At 42.5% G+C, this 21,736-nt stretch overlaps 1 protein-coding gene across 4 annotated transcripts in view; it reads right to left on the bottom strand.

Moving 5' to 3' along the window:
* Positions 1-21,736, bottom strand: part of LOC121549973 (enhancer of polycomb homolog 1) — a 53,660-nt gene that overhangs the window by 22,109 nt on the left and 9,815 nt on the right. For 3 of the 4 annotated variants that reach the window (XM_041862010.2, XM_041862007.2, XM_041862009.2), the window contains 4 exons: positions 4,135-4,294; positions 3,198-3,343; positions 2,730-2,936; positions 2,363-2,511 (listed from right to left, as the gene is read on the bottom strand). In XM_041862010.2, coding sequence (XP_041717944.2) covers positions 2,363-2,511; positions 2,730-2,936; positions 3,198-3,343; positions 4,135-4,234 — 602 coding nt within the window. In that variant the 5' untranslated portion in view covers positions 4,235-4,294. Of the gene's footprint in view, positions 1-2,362; positions 2,512-2,729; positions 2,937-3,197; positions 3,344-4,134; positions 4,295-20,734; positions 21,284-21,736 lie in introns of those variants that run through there. The other variant, XM_041862006.2, reaches the window with a different exon arrangement.

Below are 21,736 nucleotides of genomic sequence, written 5' to 3' on the forward strand. Positions count from 1 at the left end.
CTGGTCAAAAGTAGTGCACTTTGCAGGGAATAGGGTGATATTTGGGACACAATCATTGAGTGCTCCACAAGGGAACAGCAAGCCCCAAAAAACAAATTAAGAGATATAACTAAATGCAACTAACCAACAATAAGGCCAGCTTATTCTATTCCATTCTGTACCGACAAAACAGTTTGTTTTTTAATGGGAAGTGTAATGAGTGAAAGTGAATGCGCTCATTGCTTTGACCTTACTGCACAAATAAGGTGAATTCTAATTGATAATGGATGCAAAACAGAGCACTGAATGATGCCCCCAATTAACATGAGCAGCAGAGCCTTGGACTACTCTGCTAATACCCATCATACAGGATTCGTCCCAAATGACTTTGGAATTATGTTCTGGCCCATCCGCTCAAGAAGAAAATCAGCCCCCAGCTGAATTTAGTTGATCACTGCCCTATATAGTGCACAACCTTTGACCATGGCCCATAGTGTACAGTCATGGTCAAACATTTTCAGAATGACACAAATACAAATTTCCACAAAGTCTGCTGCCTCAGTTTTGATGATGTCAATTTGCATATACTCCAGAATGTCATGAAGAGTGATCAGATGAATTGCAATTAATTGCAAAGTCCCTTTGCCATGAAAATGAACTTAATCCCCCCAAAAAAACATTTCCACTGCATTTCAGCCCTGCCACAAAAGGACCAGCTGCCATCATGTCAGTGATTCTCTGGTTAACACAGGTGAGAGTGTTGATGAGGACAAGGCTGGAAATTACTCTGTCATGCTGATTGAGTTAGAATAACAGACTGGAAGCTTTAAAAAGGAGGGTGGTGCTTGAAATCATTGTTATTCCTCTGTTAACCATGCAAGGAAACACGTGCCGTCATTATTGCTTTGCACAAAAAGGGCTTCACAGGCAAGGATATTGCTGCTAGTAAGATTGCACCTAAATCAACCATTTATCGGATCATCAAGAACTTCAAGCAGAGAGGTTCAATTGTTGTGAAGAAAGCGTCAGGGTGCCCAAGAACGTCCAGCAAGCGCCAGGACTGTCTCCTAAAGTTGATTCAGCTGCGGGATCGGGGCACCACCAGTGCAGAGCTTGCTCAGGAATGGCAGCAGGCAGGTGTGAGTGCATCTGCACGCACAGTGAGGCGAAGACTTTTGGAGGATGGCCTGGTGTCAAGAAGGGCAGCAAAGAAGCCACTTCTCTCCAGGAAAAACATCAGGGACAGACTGATATTCTGCAAAAGGTACAGGGATTGGACTGCTGAGGACTGGGGTAAAGTCATTTTCTCTGATGAATCCCCTTTCCGATTGTTTGGGGCATCCGGAAAACACCTTGTCTGGAGAAGACAAGGTGAGCGCTACCATCAGTCCTGTGTCATGCCAACAGTAAAGCATCCTGAGACCATTCATGTGTGGGGTTGCTTCTCAGCCAAGGGAGTGGGCTCACTCACAATTTTGCCTAAGAACACAGCCATGAATAAAGAATGGTACCAACACATCCTCCGAGAGCAACTTCTCCCAACCATCCAAGAACAGTTTGGTGACGACCAATGCCTTTTCCAGGATGATGGAGCACCTTGCCATATGCAAAAGTGATAACTAAGTGGCTCGGGAACAAAACATCGACATTTTGGGTCCATGGCCAGGAAACTCCCCAGACCTTAATCCCATTGAGAACTTGTGGTCGATCCTCAAGAGGCGGGTGGACAAACAAAAACCCACAAATTCTGACAAACTCCAAGCATTGATTATGCAAGAATGGGATGCCATCAGTCAGGATGAGGCCCAGAAGTTAATTGACAGCATGCCAGGGCGGATTGCAGAGGTCTTGAAGAAGGGTCAACACTGAAAATATTGACTCTTTGCATAAATTTAATGTAATTGTCAATAAAAGCCTTTGACACTTATGGAATGCTTGTAATTATACTTCAGTATACCATAGTAACATCTGACAAAAATATCTCATAACACTGAAGCAGCGAACTTTGTGAAGACCAATACTTGTCATTCTCAAAACTTTTGACCACCACCGTACTATGTAGGGAATAGGGTGCCATTTGGGACGCACACACAGCCTGCCCTGACTCCTAAAGGCGTCTCCTTGGGTTAACAAACAGCAGATTTAAACAACCAGACAGGCTACTCCTCAAGTCACAGACCCAAAATGGACGATGTGTAATCAGCCTGAAATCTAACAGCTGCAGACAGAAAGCAACGGTTTTCTTTGATTTGGTGGACCAATAATTTATACCCACAGCAAATAGCATTCTAAAGCCTAGAGAGTAACTGAGAAAACAAGTTGTTAAAGGTCCAAAACTCAGTGAGAAACCAGAGATAAATCAAGCTTTGAAGGTCTTTCTCACCTCTTCTCTACTATCTCCAGGGTGAGGTGGAGCAGCTCCCGCTTGCTCTTCTCCCTCCTCTTGATCATCTCCAGGATGGTGACGGCTCGGCTCAGGTCCCTCCGCAGCTTCAGCATCTTCTCATACCCAGCCTCGTCGTTCTTACGGTTCTAAAGATAGATTTATGGAGGTACATGTAAGTAACAAGATTCTCGCTTTACTGTACTTCGTAGGCCAGTTTCCTGGACCCAGATTTCCTGAACTAAAATGCATGCCCAATGCAGCCCTAGGTTACAGCTAAAAGGACACACAGGTAAATCCAGAATGGTGTCTGGGTGATGGCTGGGGCTTTAAACACACTGCCGTGGGAACTGGCTTCAAGCCTCACCTTTCTGGTCTGCATTTTCTCGGTCCTCCTGCGGAAGGCCACGTAGGGGTCTGAGGTGCTGGATCCATCTCTCTTCTCCTGCTTCACCGTGGGGATGAGCGAGCCACTCTTACAGTTTTTTCGCTTCCTGGTCCAGTAGTCAAACACCTCCTTTATCAGCTCGTCATCCTCCTTCAGCAGCAGCTTGGCCTCCTGCAGGCTCACCAGCTGAGGAGAGGAGGCAACACACATTTAGTCACACTGTTCTTTCTAGTACTCAATAACCCACCTAGGCTAGTAATGAACACCTACAGCCTACACAAGTGCTTCCCAAACTTATCCTTACGTACCCCTAGCCGTTCCACTTCTTTGATCAAATAGGAGGAATTGCTGGGGGTACATGAGAAGAGGTTTGAGAAACACTGGCCTATGTCCTAACACAGGCCTAAGAAATGCCTTGAGCATTGTGGTGTGGTGTGGTTAAAGTACCTGTGTGCCACTGCCTTTCTCCAGCCGGTCGATCATCTCCTCAAACTGCAGAGAGGTGATCTCCATCTTCTTCTTCAGCTTATTCACAAACGCCTCATCCTCTGAATCCAGGTCGTAGTCCGGCTGCTCTGTATCCAAACTGAAAGCTGTGATAGAGAAGACGGGTCGAAGTAAGAAATAACCCCAGCAACACTTTGCAGTACTTTTAGAGTACTTCCCAAATGGCACCCTATTCCCTATATAGTGCACTACCTTTGACCAGAGCACTAAGGGCCCTGGTCAAAAGTAGTGTACTTTATAGTGAATAGGTGTTACAGAAAGAAGACCATGGGAATTCTGATAAAAACATACATTTTTTGCCCACAATCAGCAGCGCAATGCTGCCAACTCCAGAAATACGCTAAGCTTGCAAAAAGCCTACCCTCCCTTTGCATCTATCCTACATGAAAGCCCTTTAGAAAAAAACGGCGCAGACAGGTGTGTTTGTGAACTGGGGCTGAGAGGGGGTCCCCTGGGCTTACTGAGTATCCAGACAGACAGAGTGCCCCACTCTCCCCCAGCCGCAGCCTGTGTGAGTGAGTGTGCTCAAACGCTTTCAGACAGCAGGACACGTCTGGGATCACACTGCTGCTATTAGAGATACCCCAGGGGCTGACACAATCACTTAAACATACCTCAGACAGAGCACACACAAGCAGCAGCATGAACACACAAACAAACTGCAGTATGTGCGCACACTCAAGACAAGAAAAACAGAAACCTCTGCCGACTGACCGCAGACAGATAGAGCTAACAGACAGACACAGCAGGCAGACACAGAGGAAGACTGACAGGCACGACAGACACAGACAGGAGAAAGAGACACAGACAGGAGAAAGACAGACACAGACAGGAGAAAGAGACACAGACAGGCTACATGAATAGTAATAGTTCTCACGCTGTATGTGAATGAGCTGCTTTGGCATCTTGAAGTCCCCGGGGTAGAGGGACTCGTAGTAGGCGATGTTGCTCCCTGCTTCGGGGACGGGGATGACCATGTTGTCCCGTTTCTCCCCGTACACCTGCTGCGCCGAGATGGCCCGCTGGAGATGGTGCTCCTGTGGGGGAGGAATATAACAAAGGAGAGGTCAGTGAGTCAGTAGGCCTACATCATCAACAACAGTGCTTTGGTAAGTTGCAATGACATACAAGGAAGATATTAAACAAGAGGTTAGTCTGGAGGACAGCTACATTAACGTAACATCGCTTTGAGATGAAATGTCATCCATATAACACACTGACTGACACCTTTATGTTAAAGGTTTCAACCATGAAGCAATTTCATTGTGTAGCAGGGCTCCAGACTGACCATTTAGTCGCAGTTTGCGACCGTTTGACTTGGCTGTGCAAGTAAAAACATTCATTGGTCACATGAATGGATTGACATTAGGCGCTCAAGGGCACTTGCCCATTGTTTTTACCTGCCCAAATATTATAATCTGGCAACCTGGCTAGATTAATGTCACTCACCAGCCCAAATGTTCATATGGCTTAGCATATGGTGTGGCCAATTACCTTCACGGTTTAGACAGAGGAAGCAGAATCAACAAGATGTGTCTAACAGTTAGCCTATACAAATCTCTTCAATACATGAATTGGCAAGGTGCCAACCAACAGGACAGAGCAACATTAACTTCAACAGGTAATGTAGCACCACCATCAATGCACATCATTTAGGCTAGCCAAGTGATATACCAATGATTCAGCAACAAACAGCCTTCTGCTTGCTGCCAAAAACAGTTAATGTTGTTAATCTTTTAGAACAAATGATGTACATCGGAGCAAGATGAGAGAAGCTAGTATCTGAATCACTTACGAACAGACCAGTCTTGGGTCTTCCGTCTCTCAGTTGAAGCAAATCATGATGCAACACCAAGCTAAAATTTTCTTCAATGCAAGAATAAAAACACAATTTACATCATGTTCTATGATGATAATGGCCAACCCAAGGCCAGGGACAAGCAATACTTAGAGGTGTATTAACTAGGAAGCAAACTGGCCGCAAACAGGGAGGGACCTATTTGAATTTGTCCTACAAGAAACAATGTGCACTAATGAATAAATACACTGGGCAGGGTGAGATCTTGCATAAGGAACCAATTAGAATAAGGCCAGGCTTCCCTTTGCACACTCCTCTGGCGACCCACTCTAACCTGAACCACAGGGAAAGCATCAATACAAGACTAAGATCGAATCCTACTACGCTGTCTCTGACGCTCAATGGATGTGGCAAGGCTTGCAGACTATCACGGATTACAAAGGGAAACCTAGCCGTGCGCTACCCAGCGACGCGAGCCTACCAGACAAGCTAAATGCCTTCTATGCTTGCTTCGAGATGAGCAACAGCATAGTCTGAGCATTTCTGACCTGGCACCCCAACGGTGGAACCAGCTTACCCCTGAAGCTAGGACAGCAGAGTCCCTCCTGCCCATTTTACGAAAACATCTGAAACCCTACCTCGCCAAAGAGTATGTTAAATAATCCCACAGCACCACCCCTCTTCCACACTGCCCTCACCCACATGGACAAATGAATATCTATATATAAGAATGCTGTTCATTGACTACAGCTCAGCATTCAACACTATAGTCCACACCAAGCTCAGGACCCTGGGACTGAACAACTCCCTCTGCAACTGGATCCTGGACTTCCTGACGGGCCGCCCCCCAGGCAGTGAGGGTAGGCAACAACACATCCGCCTCACTGACCCTCAACATGGGGGGGCCTCTCAGGGGTGCGTGCTTAGTCCCCTCCTGTACTCCCTGTTCACCCATGACTGTGTGGCCGCGCATGACTCCAAAGCCATTATTAAGTTTGCCAACATGACGGTAGTAGGCCTGATCACAGAGACCTGGCAGTGTGGTGCCAGAACAACCTCTCCCTCAACAAGACAAAGGAGCTGATCGTGGACTACAGGAAATGGAAGGCCGGAGTAGGTTGAGAGCTTCAAGTTCAGGACCCTGAACAGCTTCTACCCCCAAGTCATAAGACCGCTAAACAAGGCTGCTAAATAGCTAATCAAATGGCTACATAGACTACCCTTTTTTTAACCAACTCTTGCATTGACTATGCACACACACTGGACTCTACCCACACACTCGTACACACATAACATGTGCACACATGCGCACACATGCGCACTGATACCACACACACACAGATACACTTTACCCCTACCTATATGTACATAGCTACCTCAATTACCTTGTACCCCTGCACATCGACTGTACTGGTACTCCCTATATATAGCAATTTTATTTTTCCTCATTATTGTTATTCACTGTGTATTTATTCCTTTATCTTCATCTCTGCATTGTGGCAGCATCATGCTGTGGGGGTGATGAACGGAGTAAAGTAAAGAGAGATCATTGATGAAAACCTGATCCAGAGCACTCAGGGCCTCAGAATGGGGCGAAGGTTCAACTTCCAACAAGACAACGACCCTAAGCACACAGCCAAGACAACGCAGGAGTGCCTTCGGGACAAGTCTCTGAATGTCATTGAGTGGCCCAGCCAGAGCCCGGACACCTGTTAATTGAAATGCATTCCAGGTGACTACCTCATGAAGCTGGTTGAGAGAATGCCAAGAGTGTGCAAAGCTGTCATCAAGGCAAAGGGTGGCTGTTTGAAGAATCTAAAATCTAAAATATACTTTGATTTGTTTAACACTTTTGTTTACTACATGATTCCATGTGTTATTTCATAGGTTTGATGTCTTCACTATTATTCTACAACGTAAAAAATAAAGAAAAATATATCCAGAACCCCTCAATAAACAATAGGATTTGCAAGTATACAGTGCCTTGCAAAAGTTTGGATTTCATGTAATGGACATACACAAAATAGTCCAAATTGGTGAAGTGAAATGGAAAAAAATAACTTGTTTAGAAAAATAAAATAAAAAAATAACGGTAAAGTGGTGCGTGCATATGTATTCACCACCTTTGCTATGAAGCCCCTAAAGATCTGGTGCAACCAATTACCTTCAGAAGTGACATAATTAGTTAAATAAAGTCCACCTGTGTGCAATCTAAGTGTCACATGATCTGTCACATGATCTCAGTATATATACACATACATTATATATATATATATATATATATACATACATACACACACATATACCTGTTATAAAAGGCCCCAGAGTCTGCAACACCACTAAGCAAGGGCCATCACCAAGCAAGCGGCACCATGAAGACCAAGGAGCTCTCCAAGCAGGTCAGGGACAAAGTTGTGGAGAAGTACAGATCAGGGTTGGGTTATTAAAAAAATATCAGAAACTTTGAACATCCCACGGAGCACCATTAAATCCATTATTAAAAAATGTTAAGAATATGGCACCACAACATAACTGCCAGGAGAGGGCCGCCCACCAAAACTCACGGACCAGGCAAGGAGGGCATTAATCAAAGCAGCAACAAAAGAGACCAACGATAACCCTGAAGGAATTTCAAAGCTCCACAGCGGAGATTGGAGTATCTGTCCATAGTACCACTTTAAGCCATACACTCCACAGAGCTGGGCTTTACGGAAGAGTGGCCAGAAAAAAAAACATTGCTTATAGAAAAAAAATAAGCAAACACGTTTGGTGTTTGCCAAAAGGCATGTGGGAGACTCCCCAAACATATGGAAGAAGGTACACTGGTCAGATGAAACTAAAATTGAGCTTTTTGGCCATCAAGGAAAACGACATGACTGGCGCAAACCCAACACCTCTCATCACCCCGAGAACACCATCCCCACAGTGAAGCATGGTGGTGGTGGCAGCATCATGCTGTGGGGATGTTTTTCCATTGGCATGGACTGGGAAACTGGTCAGAATTGAAGGAATGATGGATGGCACTAAATACAGGGAAATTCTTGAGGGAAACCTGTTTCAGTCTTCCAGAGATTTGAGACTGGGACAGAGGTTCACCTTCCAGCAGGACTTTGACCCTAAGCATACTGCTAAAGCAACACTCGAGTGGTTTAAGGGGAAACATTTAAATGTCTTGGAATGGCCTAGTCAAAGCCCAGACCTCAATCCAATTGAGAATCTGTGGTATGACTTAAATATTGCTGTACACCAGCGGAACCCATCCAACTTGAAGGAGCTGGCGCAGTTGTGCCTTGAAGAATGGGCAAAAATCCCAGTGCCTTAATGTGCCAAGTTTATAGAGACATACCCCAAGAGACTAGGAGCTATAATTGCTGCAAAAGGTGGCTCTACAAAGTATTGACTTTGGGGGGGGATAGTTATGCATGCTTGTTTGTTTCACAATTAAAAAATATGTTGCATCTTCAAAGTGGTAAAAGCATGTTGTGTAAATCAAATGATACTCACCCCCAAAAAATCAATTTTAATTCCAGGTTGTAAGGCATCAAAATAGGAAAAATGCCAAGGGGGGGTGAATACTTTCGCAAGCTACTGTATGTATGTATGTATGTATGTATGTATGTATGTATGTATGTATGTATGTATGTATGTATGTATGTATGTATGTATGTATGTATACACTCAAAAATATATGGGGGATTGGAAATGATGCAGACAATTACATTGATGGAAGATACAATCTGCAACATTAAAGCTGATCTACAACCTAAAAAAAAAATTGGTTAAAAAGAAAACAATAAATAATTACTCACAGCTTCTAGACTCAGCGTAGTACAGGGACCCTCTACTAGGTTTTGTTGTTTATGGCACAGGCAATGATCAAACTAGCCATAGCAGGGTGATGGACAGTAGATCATTCATAGAAAGAATGTAGCCAGCTACATTTCCTATTGTTATGCTTGAAGTTAGCCTAATATTGCATTTTACCGGAGAAAAGTAGCTACACATCAGTCAGACGACTAGTGCAATGATTTCTCAGAGTGGAAAAGTGCAACTGAAGCACAAAATTAGTCTAAAGCCGAACAGAAATGACAAAAACATTTGTGACGCGCTCCATCATAATTAGTCAAAAGTCACTATGATAATTTACATATAAATGGTGTTGTGGAATTTCTGGGGGATTTCATCTGGTTTTATAACAGTGTCTTTGCTTTCATAATCTGTATGTCTTATTGCCAAATTCTGCATATAAATATATATTTTTATCTTATAAACATAGGATGAAACATAGCAACGGAGGACTTTCACATTGGTTTGGTAGATGCTAGCGTGCAACATCGCATCAGGCTTTCGCGGCACTATCAAAACCTTCCCCTACTCCCAAATCATGAATGAATTCCGAACTAGCTAGCTATAATAATAATAATAATAATAAGCCATTTAGCAGACGCTTTTATCCAAAGCGACTTACAGTCATGCGTGCATAAAATTTTTTTTGTGTATGGGTGGTCCCGGGGATCGAACCCACTACCTTGGCGTTACAAGCGCCGTGCTCTACCAGCTGAGCTACACTATATACACAGAGTATACCAAATATTAGGAAAACCTTCCTAATATTGAGTTGCACCCGACCTTTTGCCCTTAGAACAGCCTCAATTTGTCGGGGCATGGACTCCACAAGGTGTCGAAAGCGTTCAACAGGGATTATGGCCCATGTTGACGCCAATGCTTCCCACAGTTGTGTCAAGTTGGCTGGATGTCCTTTAGGTGGTGGACCATTCTTGATACACACGGGAAACTGTTGAGTGTGAAAAAGCCAGCAGCATTGCAGTTCTTGACACAAAACGGTGTGCCCTGGCACCTACTACCATACCCCTTTCAAAAGGCACTTAAATGTTGTGTCTTGCCTATTCACCATCTGAATGGCACACACACACACAATCCATGTCTCAAGGCTTAAAAATCATTATTTAATCCCATGCATTAAAACATCAAAATCTGCCAGTTTAAGCTAGAGATCAGTTTTTTCTTTTGCATGGGCTTCATCTCAATCCACCGCATCCGCCTATGTTGGCCTTCCGAATCTGCAGTGGTGGCCGAGCTACAGTGGTGTTTGTCTGTAGCGTCCGAACAGTTTGTCCTACAAACTATTATGACCACTCTATGGAAAGGAGAGACTCATGAACGAACACGATGGTGTTCTCTGTTTTGCTCTACGACCTCCACTTGTCGGGACTCATCTGAAGGTAACCCATAGAAACTAATGGAGGTAGTTTAGTGCCAACAAAAATAAGGGGTTAAATATGTTTCCAGAAAAACTCAAATCTTCCAGATATAGGACAGACACTTCAAAACCTTATTCCTTATGATTAATTTTTTGACTGTCTTTTGTGCCATTTATGAATGTGTTACTCAATGCGTTTCTATGGGCTATAGTAGACAAAGGCCAAATTCAATTATTATTTTATACTTAAAGGGGTCCTAAAATTGATCCATGGTATGACCATCTTAAAACAATTCCATATGTTAAGCATAGTACCCCACTTAGACTTTTAGAGGTTAACCACTCTCCTCCCCCTCATCTACACTGAATCTAGATGCAATAGGGTATTCAATCAGATGATTTTCCGGTTTGCCCAATCAAAACTACTGTAGAGTATCATCCGCAGGAAAACAAAACAAGTTTACCTCAGGCTACACTGTCTCTCTCGTTCTTCAGATGTCAAAAACCCATCATACATAGTCACATTGTCACTACTGCCTACACCTTAGCTAGCTAGCTTTCTACTGCATCAATGGATTCCCGGGAGAGAGGAGAGAAGAAGAAAAAAAGACTAAAATAAAAGAAAAATGCTCAATTTTTAAATACTAATGTTATGCTGAGAACTGGTTCAGACGATCAGTGGTGTCAACTTATTGTTGACTACTTTTTGACACCTGAGCCAGAGAGCGTCTCCAGTGACTCCGCAGACACCACAGACTCAATCGAGCTCACCGAAGTAGAGGCCGAGCCCCTTGAGCAGGCAACCGAGAAAGACCATCCGTTAATGGTGGATCCGTCAATTACGGTGCTTCTCGAGGGGGAATATACGTCAGTGATGCTGGGCTATTTATTTATTTTTAAGCTTGTGAGTTCAGTTGCACTTGCAAGTCCAACGAACCCCCGAGGAGATGGTCAAGAGACTTGACCAGTTAAATTAACTCACCAATGATAAGTACCATTAGTCAAGTTTAGTGGGCTGTGAGTAATGTGTACATTTTGCGTGTTTCTGTGTCTGTCAGTGTGTGAGATGAGGCACTAGTAGACTGACTAGCTAGCAAGCGTATTAAAGCCAAGTGTGTGTGAGTGAGGAGAGAGCGAAGTCAGGTATATGTAGCCCATGCAACCTTAGCTAGCTATGTAGCTAGTAATTTATGGGACCTGTGTGTGGGCACATTAGAGAGAGAGAGAGCACGCACAAAGTTGGGAATGTGTAGCCCATAAAACATTTGAAGTAACTTATGGGACCTGTGTGTGTGTTAGGTGCTCATATTTGCCCTAAAGACAGGTTACATAAATGTGTGTGTGTGTTCAAGCTTGCATTTCAATGAATGCAGGTCATGTGTAGTTGGTGTTATTAAAACTGTGTTGATATTACTTGAAAATGTATTGGCTAGAATATATAATATTTTTCTGATGAAAAACATCTAGTGCTCATTGGTAAGATCGCTGGTTCCATGAACCTCTGCAAGGAAACGGTCATTTCGAAAAGGAGCAAACAAAAATAAATGGAGGACATCCTATTTCCTTGATAGCCAGCAAATCTGCAGACAAATATTAAAGTTCCTACATGAGTAATACAAGTTAATGTTTTCTGTTATTATTGGGGCTACAACAGTATTATAAAGTTCATGAGGTATTTATACTGAACAAAAATATAAAGGCAACATGCAACACTTTCAAAGATTTTACTGACTTACAGTTCATAGAAGGAAATCAGTCAATTGAAATACATTCATTACGCCCTAATCTATGGATTTCACATGACTGGGCATGTGTGAAAATAAGTGAATGTAGCCAATACATTCTGTAGTTTGTATGTGTACAAACGTATACACGTGCACATGTATGCACGTGTGCGCGACAACGATGCAGACAGACACCATGTAATTTATATATGTATAATTTATACATGTAGCCTATGTGTGTGAGAGAGAAAGAAGAACACAGGCATATTTGAATACATTTGTAAAAAGTAACTGCAAAACTTTGACTGTGTTTTTCTCAAAAACATGATTTGGTGACACTGCATGTAATGGCAAGTAACGGTCTTGATATTTGGAGTAGAGAGATCATGTTGGTCTCATTAGAAAGCTAACACTCTCCTCTTTCCAGCACGGGGTATTCGACCTGGGGTCTGTGAAAATATATATATTTTTAAGTGAGAAAATTTTGCTAGCAACAAAATAAATTTGTATTACAGTACATACCTACAGACGAAAAGAGAATAATCTTATTTCTAATGATGCCAACTTTATTACGCCACTCCTATAATTGAGCAAATTACTCATTGGCGCTAATTACACTCACCGGAGTATTGCCAACCTTTGTTTAACCAGGTAAACAGCTGATAAGAGTTTACACTTTCTCTTCTAATTATAATGTGGGGCCCCTGGGTCGCTGATTTGCCTGGGCAAGGATCCCTGGGCAAGAAGAGCTTGAAGACCCCCTGATCTAGCAGTATTAGCTAAGGCAGGTACAATCTGTAGTGTGGATGGTAAGAAAGAGAAAAGGCCCCTGATGTTAGGAAAGTCCATGATAGCTATGATACAGAAACATTGCTACAAGAAGCAGCATGCTTACCTCAGTGCCAGTCTGTGCCATCATGCCAACTTCTTGTGAATCTTGGGTCATGCAGAACAGAGATGGCATTGACAAGAGTAGAAACATCTGGAACAAGGCTAGCACCATACAACCCTACTGCCATTAGACTACCTGAGACACAGCTAGGCCACACAGGCTAAAACAGAAAAAAAACGGAATGCAATGTAGCCTATTTTCACAGCTGATTCATTCCATCGATTTAATGATACCTGGATGCACAGGTGATGACTCCAATAAAAGTTGCTGTGACAACCAAACTGTGGCCTCCAGTAGGTGTTCAGACTCAAGCTGATTAGATGGGTCCTGGTCCAAATTAGTGGATTATATAGGGAATAAGGGTGCCATTTGGGACACAACCAATGACTCAAAGAGTCTTCTCAGTCAGAGCTAAGAGTGGTGTAATCAAAGGTAGATGTAGGCATACATTCAATTAAATTAGGACTGACCCCATTTAGTCGACTGGTCGATTGTTTGGTTGATAGGCTGTTGGATGAATTCTTTATTCGAGCAGTTGCAAAAATATATATATATAATTATGGCACGTCATAATTTCCAATCTACAATGTTTGTTTGGTTACCGTAATTTCTGTTAATGCATTCAATATATTATTATTACAGTCTTTTACAGTTCTCATTGTCAGAGTGGACACGTTTGCAAGAGCGCACAACCTAGGCTACACTTGGTTTATTTCATTCCATTTACGAGTGGTCAATTTATTAATTGTGTTTTGTTTGGAGCGCTCCTGTCAATGTTGAGTAAGGACGCGCACCTGATTACGCATTGAAGTAGGCCTAGGCTACCTGGCCTGCGCGCAAATGTAGGCTTATAAATGTGCCCTGATAGTATTTCTGATTGTCTCAACTCACCACCACTAATGCGCTGTGGAGCTTCACAACTAAAAAAATGATTCACCTCAAACATTAAGTAAATGAACTCTGTTTTTACATCCATTGAGAATGACAACAGTTCCTCAATGTAAGCTATTTGAAAAATATTTCCAGCTCTCTCCCTTTCAATAACCACTGTGTGAAGAAAATAAAAAATAAAATGCTCTGATCCGGTGGAAACATCTTAAAATAGGCCTACCTGATTACTTCTTATCCTTGCGCAAATACAGCCGTCTGTCCGGAGCTCACTGGCATTGGAAACTGAGGGTCCAGAATATTTTATACAATGTTGCAAGTTTGTTAGCGCTTTGGGCTGGACACAGTTGATAGTTGATACAATGTTTCAAGTTCCTTGCAGACGGGTCATGCATAGCCAATGTGATATATTTTGATTAGTATATTTTCTACCTGCAGGCTGCTTTGTTTCTATTTGTTGGCTTTATGTAGGCTATTTTTTACATAGTTGACAATGGAAGTTACTTTTAGATTTGTATCATTTTCATTTAGATAGAATTTGTATTAATCACATGAATGATTTTGAGATACGAAGACTATTATAAAATAAATGAAACTGTTCCACGAAAATGTGCATATGAAAATCATAACTGTCACTCAGATTGGCACTCCAAATGGAAAAGGTTGCCGACCCCTGGTGTAGCGTATTACTGGCAACTTCGGGAACATAATGGCAGAATCTGCAAAGGCCAGCAGCAGCGGGAGATGGTGTTCGAGAACAGGTTGTTTTCTTCTGGTTAGGCTATCTTGATCTCTGGCTCCCTCTTGAGTCATTTGTGTTTGAACTACTGAATCACAGTGTGCTTAAAGCATCAGACAAGCTCAGTAGCCTACATACAGGCTAGTTGATTTTATTAAAACACATAGGGTGTGTCTATATGGAGAAATACTTTGAAATATTTTTTTCTCTTTGTTTTTAAAATCGACGACAGCCCTTAATTAATTTCTTACATTAAATTCAATTGAAACAGTCCACACAGTCCTGATCAAGGCATAGTTTTGTATTAGAGTAGATCTCTGTACAGATTATAGTAGCCTAATAGTCAATTCTAGTAAAGTAGCAGGTGCACTGGCACTGCACTTCAATCATGCAGCATCTCAACATTTAAGCAGGGATGTGTAAGGCTATGTGTACTGTGATGTTAGCTAGCTAGGTGTAATAACTATGTGGAGGATTATGAAACACTGGCTCACATGTTCCACTTGACAGATTCCAAAAGTCAAACTGTGCGAGGCAGGCAGGGGTTGGAAATGGTTCACTACATGGGACATAACAGCCTAGAGCTCAAAGGGGATACCTAGTCAGTTGCGCAACAAAGCATTCAACCAAAATGTGTCTTCCGCATTTAACCCAACCCCTCTGAATCAGAGAGGTGCGGGGGCTGCCTTAATCGATGTCCACGTCATCTGCGACAGGGGGGCAGTTGATGGGGGTTAACTGCCTTGCTCAACCAGCGAACCAGTGATCTTTCGGTTACTGACCCAGTCCATTTACTAACCAAGTAGCCTAATTGTACAAAGATAAATCCACCACAAGACAATGACAATCAATTTGGTAGAGGTCAGTAAAGGAAAAGTCATTAGATTCAGCCAAAGTCTTTTTCGATTTCATAGAGAAAAGTGAGGGAAACTATTTCAATATTCCACAAACAATGCATAAAACATAAAAACATTGACGTGTATAAAATATGCATGCTGTTGATGCCTGTATGGTTTCACAATAGGCCGCCAGCCAGAGAGCTTTGCATTCCAGATTTAAAACCACCAGACCAGTGCCTGGTCAGGGGAAGCTAGCTAGCAGTCCACCCAGTCTGGCCCAGCCAACCAGCTCCCAGAGTGTGTCCCAAATACCACCATATTCCCTACATAATGCATTACTTTTGACCACTAACACTGTGTGCCCTGTTCACAAGTAGTGCACTATAAATGGGAATAGGGTGCCATTTAGGATGCAGCTCCAGGGTTTCCCATCCAGTTCCCACTGGTGTAAATGTGGGTCAAACATACAGCAAAGCAGCCAAGCTGCATATCACTTGAGCCCCTGTAGTAAAACAGCCTCTATCTCCTAAGTCTCTGTCACTCCAGGAAGTTACATAACAGAGAGCACAGGAGGGAGAGGTGGCTGGTGGGATTCTTCTGATAGTTAAATTAACTGCACCCCCAGTCCCTTCCTCTGTTTGCATTCACTGAGGCATTGGCCCCCCTCTGATGCTCTGGTGAGGTCATGAAGAGGCAATAACCCACTGTCTCTCTGACCATAACAGAATGCTCAAAATTGGCCAATGGGTTTGTTTTGGATTATAACCCAAAACTGGGTCAAAGTTGTTTTGCATCACACTCCCTGACAGTCTAAAAATGTGCACACACAGCATTAGCCTGAACCAGGGGTTGGAACCGGTTCAGGGAACAGAACCAATGTTTTTCAAGGAACAGAAATGTAACCGGGAACAAAAGTGATCCATACAGTTCCGTTACAGAACTGTTATTTTAAAAGCATGGAAACCGGGTAATAACGTTCCAGGCAAAACGCTAAACAAAGCGCATATGCAAAGCCACCACTGTCACTCAAACGTATTCCAGTGTCTGCCTGCAAGCTGAAAATATTTACCAGTGTGTGTTCATGCTAAACTTGCACCTCCCCCCTCCGTAGCATAGGCTACTGTACTGACTTTTCAAGCGTGATTCAGAATGCACTTTTTTATTAGCTAGAGAAGAATGGATTAACTTGTTCAATGCTAGTTAAGGATACTTTAGGTATAGTTCACATTTCACGTTAGATTTATTAACTCCAAAAGGAAAGATGTGTTTTTAATTCTGGTTCAAAATTCCTCCATAGAAGCCGCTCCTCCTAGGTATAATTCTGTTGACCTAATTCAGATAATGCATGTCTTAACAAGATGCACCGCGCTTCAAGCCTCCTCCTCAACCCGCTCTCACTCTCCCCCCACCCGCAAAATGTCAGTTGCATCTTGCACCATAGGCGGCACTTGTCTGTCCATCACGCATGTAAAGAACTAGCTTGCCTGCTCTATCCGCACTGATTGGTGAAGTAATTTAAATGAGCTAAATGTAAAAAAAACTTGATTGATTACACAAGTTAAAAAAGGAACAGAAAATAACGATATAAACTGGTACTTTTTGGGGGTTTCGAACTGGTTCAGAAATGTATTTTGCTGGTCGGAACTGTGGAACGGAACATAAAACGTTAGTGGTTTTGTTCAGAACGAAACGCTGGAAAATCATGTCGGTTCCAACCCCTGGCCTGAACACTCAGATCTAGCTAAATTACGGTACATTCCGGAGTCTGGCTTCATTTTACCCATAGATTGTTGCTACTTGCTTCCATAGCTACCTAGCTAATAAGTAGCAACACTCCTACTCTGAGGTGCTTTATGAATACTGGCACTGGCTTCTAAAATGCTTGTTTTTTGTCAGCGGTAGTTAGCGTGAATTAAGAATTAGACTATGGTCAAACTTCCAACAACAGACCCCATCTCTCCTTACTCCTGTCACTTTGAGACACATGGCTAAGAAAAGCTTATGTGCACGCCTCTGTATCAGAAAAGACAGACATGCTTGTTTTTCTGTTCACAATCAAAATGATTGACTAGTAGTTTGTGTTGCATGGTATACCAAAACGTCGGTACTTTTTCAATACTATAACATGAGAAACAGTTTGGTACTAGAATTTGTGTTACTTTGGGTACTTCTGTCAAATGTGTCTCACGTCAAACAGATTGAGAGGATAGAGTCTAGAAATTTGTCTGAATCTTCTCAAGGGGGCAGTAGTAAGCTAGCTACTTGTGCTTTCGCAAGCAGCTGACAGCGCAAGCCACTTTTGAGAAGCAAGAGAGAAAATGCTGACAGCATGGCTTCTAACGAAAACATCATACCTCCACGCCCGCAGCTTGCTGACAAAACTGACTCCAGAAGCAAACTATGGAACTTTGCTTACAGAACAGATGAGAACCAGTCCACCGAAACAACTATGCAAAAGGTGTTACAAAGCAGTGCAGCGCAAGGTTTAGTTGCAAAACGGCAAACTATTTTAACCCATGATATCTGCATTAGAGGTTAACACAGGAGTGAAAATTCATTCCTGTCCTGTCTTGTAAAAACAAACATCCCATACTGTCCTGATCCTGCAACAGTTCTATAACCCTGGAACTTTCCTGTCCTATCCCGATAAAAATTCTGGTCCCCATTTTTACACGCAGAAATAGCTTCCTCCATTAGCTGCTCCTCTGCAGCATTGCATAAGTGGAAACCAAGACTGTTCTCAAGGCAAGCCTGGTTGTAGCTAGATATGTTTGAGTTGCGACTGGGACAATTTTAGCATTTTAGCTAACCCTAATTCTCCTAACCTAGTCAAAACCGGCAGAAATGCCCTGAGAACAGTCTCGGGCCCTGTGTAGCTCAGTTGGTAGAGCATGGTGCTTGCAACGACAGGGTTGTGGGTTCGTTTCCCACGGGGAGACAGTATGAGAAAAAAAATATGTATGCACTCACTAACTGTAAAGTCGCTCTGGATAAGAGCGTCTGCTAAATGACTAAAATGTAAATGTTTCCACTAATGCAATACAGCATTAGTAGTCATAGCAACTGCTCCGTTTGGCTGCTCAGCGCTCACGAGACAGTTGCCTGTACACTGCTGATAACCACATTACAAGATTTTGGCAATGAAGGCAGCCCTTGTACTTACTCAAGAGTTGGATGAACTCATGGATATTGGACATGTGTAATTGTGTACATTTCCATGTGCGTCTGAGGTAAAGTAGTGAATGACTACAACTGGAGCAAGGACCGAGGTGCGAGCCGACGGAAGGGGGGAAATTACCATTTATTTTTTATTAAACGGTGCACTATGCAGAAATCGCCCTGCCATTTCCTGGTTGTTAAATTAGTTCGCCTAATTTCAGTTTGTGTGACATAACAAGCAAGTATAGTGTAGAGAATCATTGTACCCTTTTCCATAACCAAAAACATTGTATTTTCAGCTGGTTGAAGCTGGTTTACAAAAGCAAAACAGTAACTTAACAGCTTCTACCCCCAAGCCATAAGACTCCTGAACAGCTAATCAAATGGCTAACCGGACTATTTGCATTGCCCCCCCCCCCCCCTCCTCCTCCTCTTTTACACTGCTGCTACTTATCTATGCATAGTCACTTTAACTCTACCTACATGTACATATTACCTCAATTAACCTGTGCCCCCGCACATTGACTCTGTACCGGTACCCCCTGTATATAGGCTCACTACTGTAATTTTACTGCTACTCTTTATTTGTTTTAATTTTTTTACATATCTATTTTTTACATAACTTGTTTTTCTTAAAACTGCATTGTTGGATAAGGGCTTGTAATTAAGACGGGAAGCATTGAAATAGCACAAATAGAGCAGAGCTAATGCTTCTTAGACTTGCTTTCAATGAGAATGACAGATCTATAACTCATATTTTTATATGAATTTGGTCAGGTCGCCCAAAAAGTTTCATATTGCAGCTTTAAGTAAACTATTAGACATACACAGCTTTTTGTAAATATTTTTTATGAAATGCTCCACACAAAAAAAAAATCAGTGTATAACTATTCCTACACTGCCCGTTCATGTGGACCGTCGATCCTGACCTGACCCCTACTTGACTCTAGAACTTGACCCCCCCCAATTCTGCTTGCTAGCAGTAGCCACTAGCCAGCCAGCAGCCCTGGGTGGAGCATTGCACCCTGGGAATCATTATGCTGTGTAAAATCCATCATATGGTGTGTAGACTACTGCAATATAAAAGCTTCAGAAATTAGCTTCAATGTGTTTGTCATTTTGGAACTAAACTATTAATATAATACATTACATTATTTAGCTGTAATGAATAATGAATCATAGGTCTAATGAATACCATTTGACCCAATATGGCCATAGATTCGCAAATTAACCCGGATATGTATCAAATTACATTTTAAAACAGTTTAGATTTAAATTGTAAAATTATTTTGTATTCTCCGAGTCTCAGATAGGGTTTTGCATAAGGAAAATGTAAGATATTCTTCTGTTATTTCCCTGCATAATGCGGCAAATACTGTGTCCAAAATAAGTTTTTTTTACTGCAGTAATTTTGCGGTGTAAATGCAGTTATTCTGCATCAACACACCAGTTGACTGCAGTTACTACACTTTTACTGCAGTTTCAAAACTGCACTATTTTTTGTAAAGGTAAAATGAAGTTTTATTTTTGAAATAAATTAAATAGAATATAAGATGTGTTATTTTAGTTGTTTTACCAGTTAAACATAGTTCAATGTGTAAAAAAAATAAAAGCCCAGTGGTTATTCTGTGACTTCTGCTAATACCCTCTCTTTTTTTTGCCGTGGTATCCTTTCGGTACAGAGTATGATACTAAACCTGGTATCGAAGTCAATTCTGGTGTCGTGACAACACTACCAGTAGTGGCACAGGCAGAGGCGTGCATGGTCGATTTCACCGATCTATCCAAATGTGTTGCCCATTCAAAACATACTGAGAAAAGACATGTCGACTCAATGTCTCCCCCTGGTATTTGTTCATCGTAAGGGCACCACTTCAAAGCCCATCCCCAACAGTCTTTGGCAAAGTGAAAGTCAACAAAATGGCGGATGCGAAACTAATCACGTGACCCCTTTGTGTTTTACAATGCAATTCCAATTGAAATAAGTGGACAGAACACGGCTAACGAAGCCAAAATCGAAACAATACACGGTTAGGATTACATTAACGGGAAAATGTAGGTGTAACACGCCAATTTCGTAGCTATCTACCGTGTTCACGGAAAATAGACATGGCCGCCATTTTGTGCAAAGTTGCGCAGGCAAGATAGCGACGCCCCCCATATTGTGAAAATGTGGAAAACATCTCAAATATGAATCTGACAGCGATAAAAACATACCGATTCTTCCTCTTTCTCCATCCCAGTTGGCATTTGCGGTACTGCCCGATTGATAGAGGCATATTCGTGCAGGTCTGGCAAGTCCTCGCAGCGGAAGACGGGTAGAGGCTTGGTAGCGTCCAGCGCCCGTGCCCGAAACGACAATTTACTCATGTTTTTTTTTATAATGTAAGATGCAGCATTAATCTAACCGATATCCTAAGGTTCACAACAATACTGCTTTGAGTTCTCATGGATGGATCTGTGATGTTCGCCAGAAGTCAACCGTTCGATTGGTAGTAGGACTGGTATATGGAGATGCGAACGGAGCCGGGAAGGCCCGGATTTTGATCGCTCTCTGTCGGTCTCTTTTTTCCGAGGCTCCGCTCTCCCTGGTTCAATACGCCATGGCCAACATGGCGGACATTACAAACTCTTGCAGCTCCCCGTTCGCTCATAGCGGGCCAACCCCCAGTCACACAACAGCCATTCCCACACGGTTTTGCACGCGTGCGCGCTCGCGGAGCCCCGAGGGGAGGGGGAACTGGGGGAAGCGGAGTACTCACACGTTCCCTCGGTAGAAACTGCCTGGAATGAATATTCATATACTAGGAGAATCAGCTGCAAACCAGTGCGCGCTAGCGGCGAACGAAATCACTTGCTGTAATGTTTTTTTTTATTCCACAGCACAGGGCGACAGACAGCCCTGGCGCGATGATTAATAGTTTGCACAAAACGCAGACAATAAAAAAAAAACTGGAATACAATAACTTAATTTGAACTGTAAAAAAAACTAAAGCAACTATGCACGAACTCTAGATGGGATACTTGAATAAGTTGTATGTTAGATAGTTGTATACCAAGTGCAGAAGACTGTTGTGAAAATAATTTGCAAACTAAATATGAAAAGAAAATCACGATTCACGATCACGATTCAGTGTCCCAAAGATGAGTGTACTGTAATTATATGGGACCCATGTGTTAGTCAATGTCGCCCTCTTGTGGCATAACCTAAAAGTACTG

The sequence above is a fragment of the Coregonus clupeaformis genome, chromosome 34 (genome assembly GCF_020615455.1).
Source record: "Coregonus clupeaformis isolate EN_2021a chromosome 34, ASM2061545v1, whole genome shotgun sequence".
NCBI lineage: Eukaryota > Metazoa > Chordata > Actinopteri > Salmoniformes > Salmonidae > Coregonus > Coregonus clupeaformis.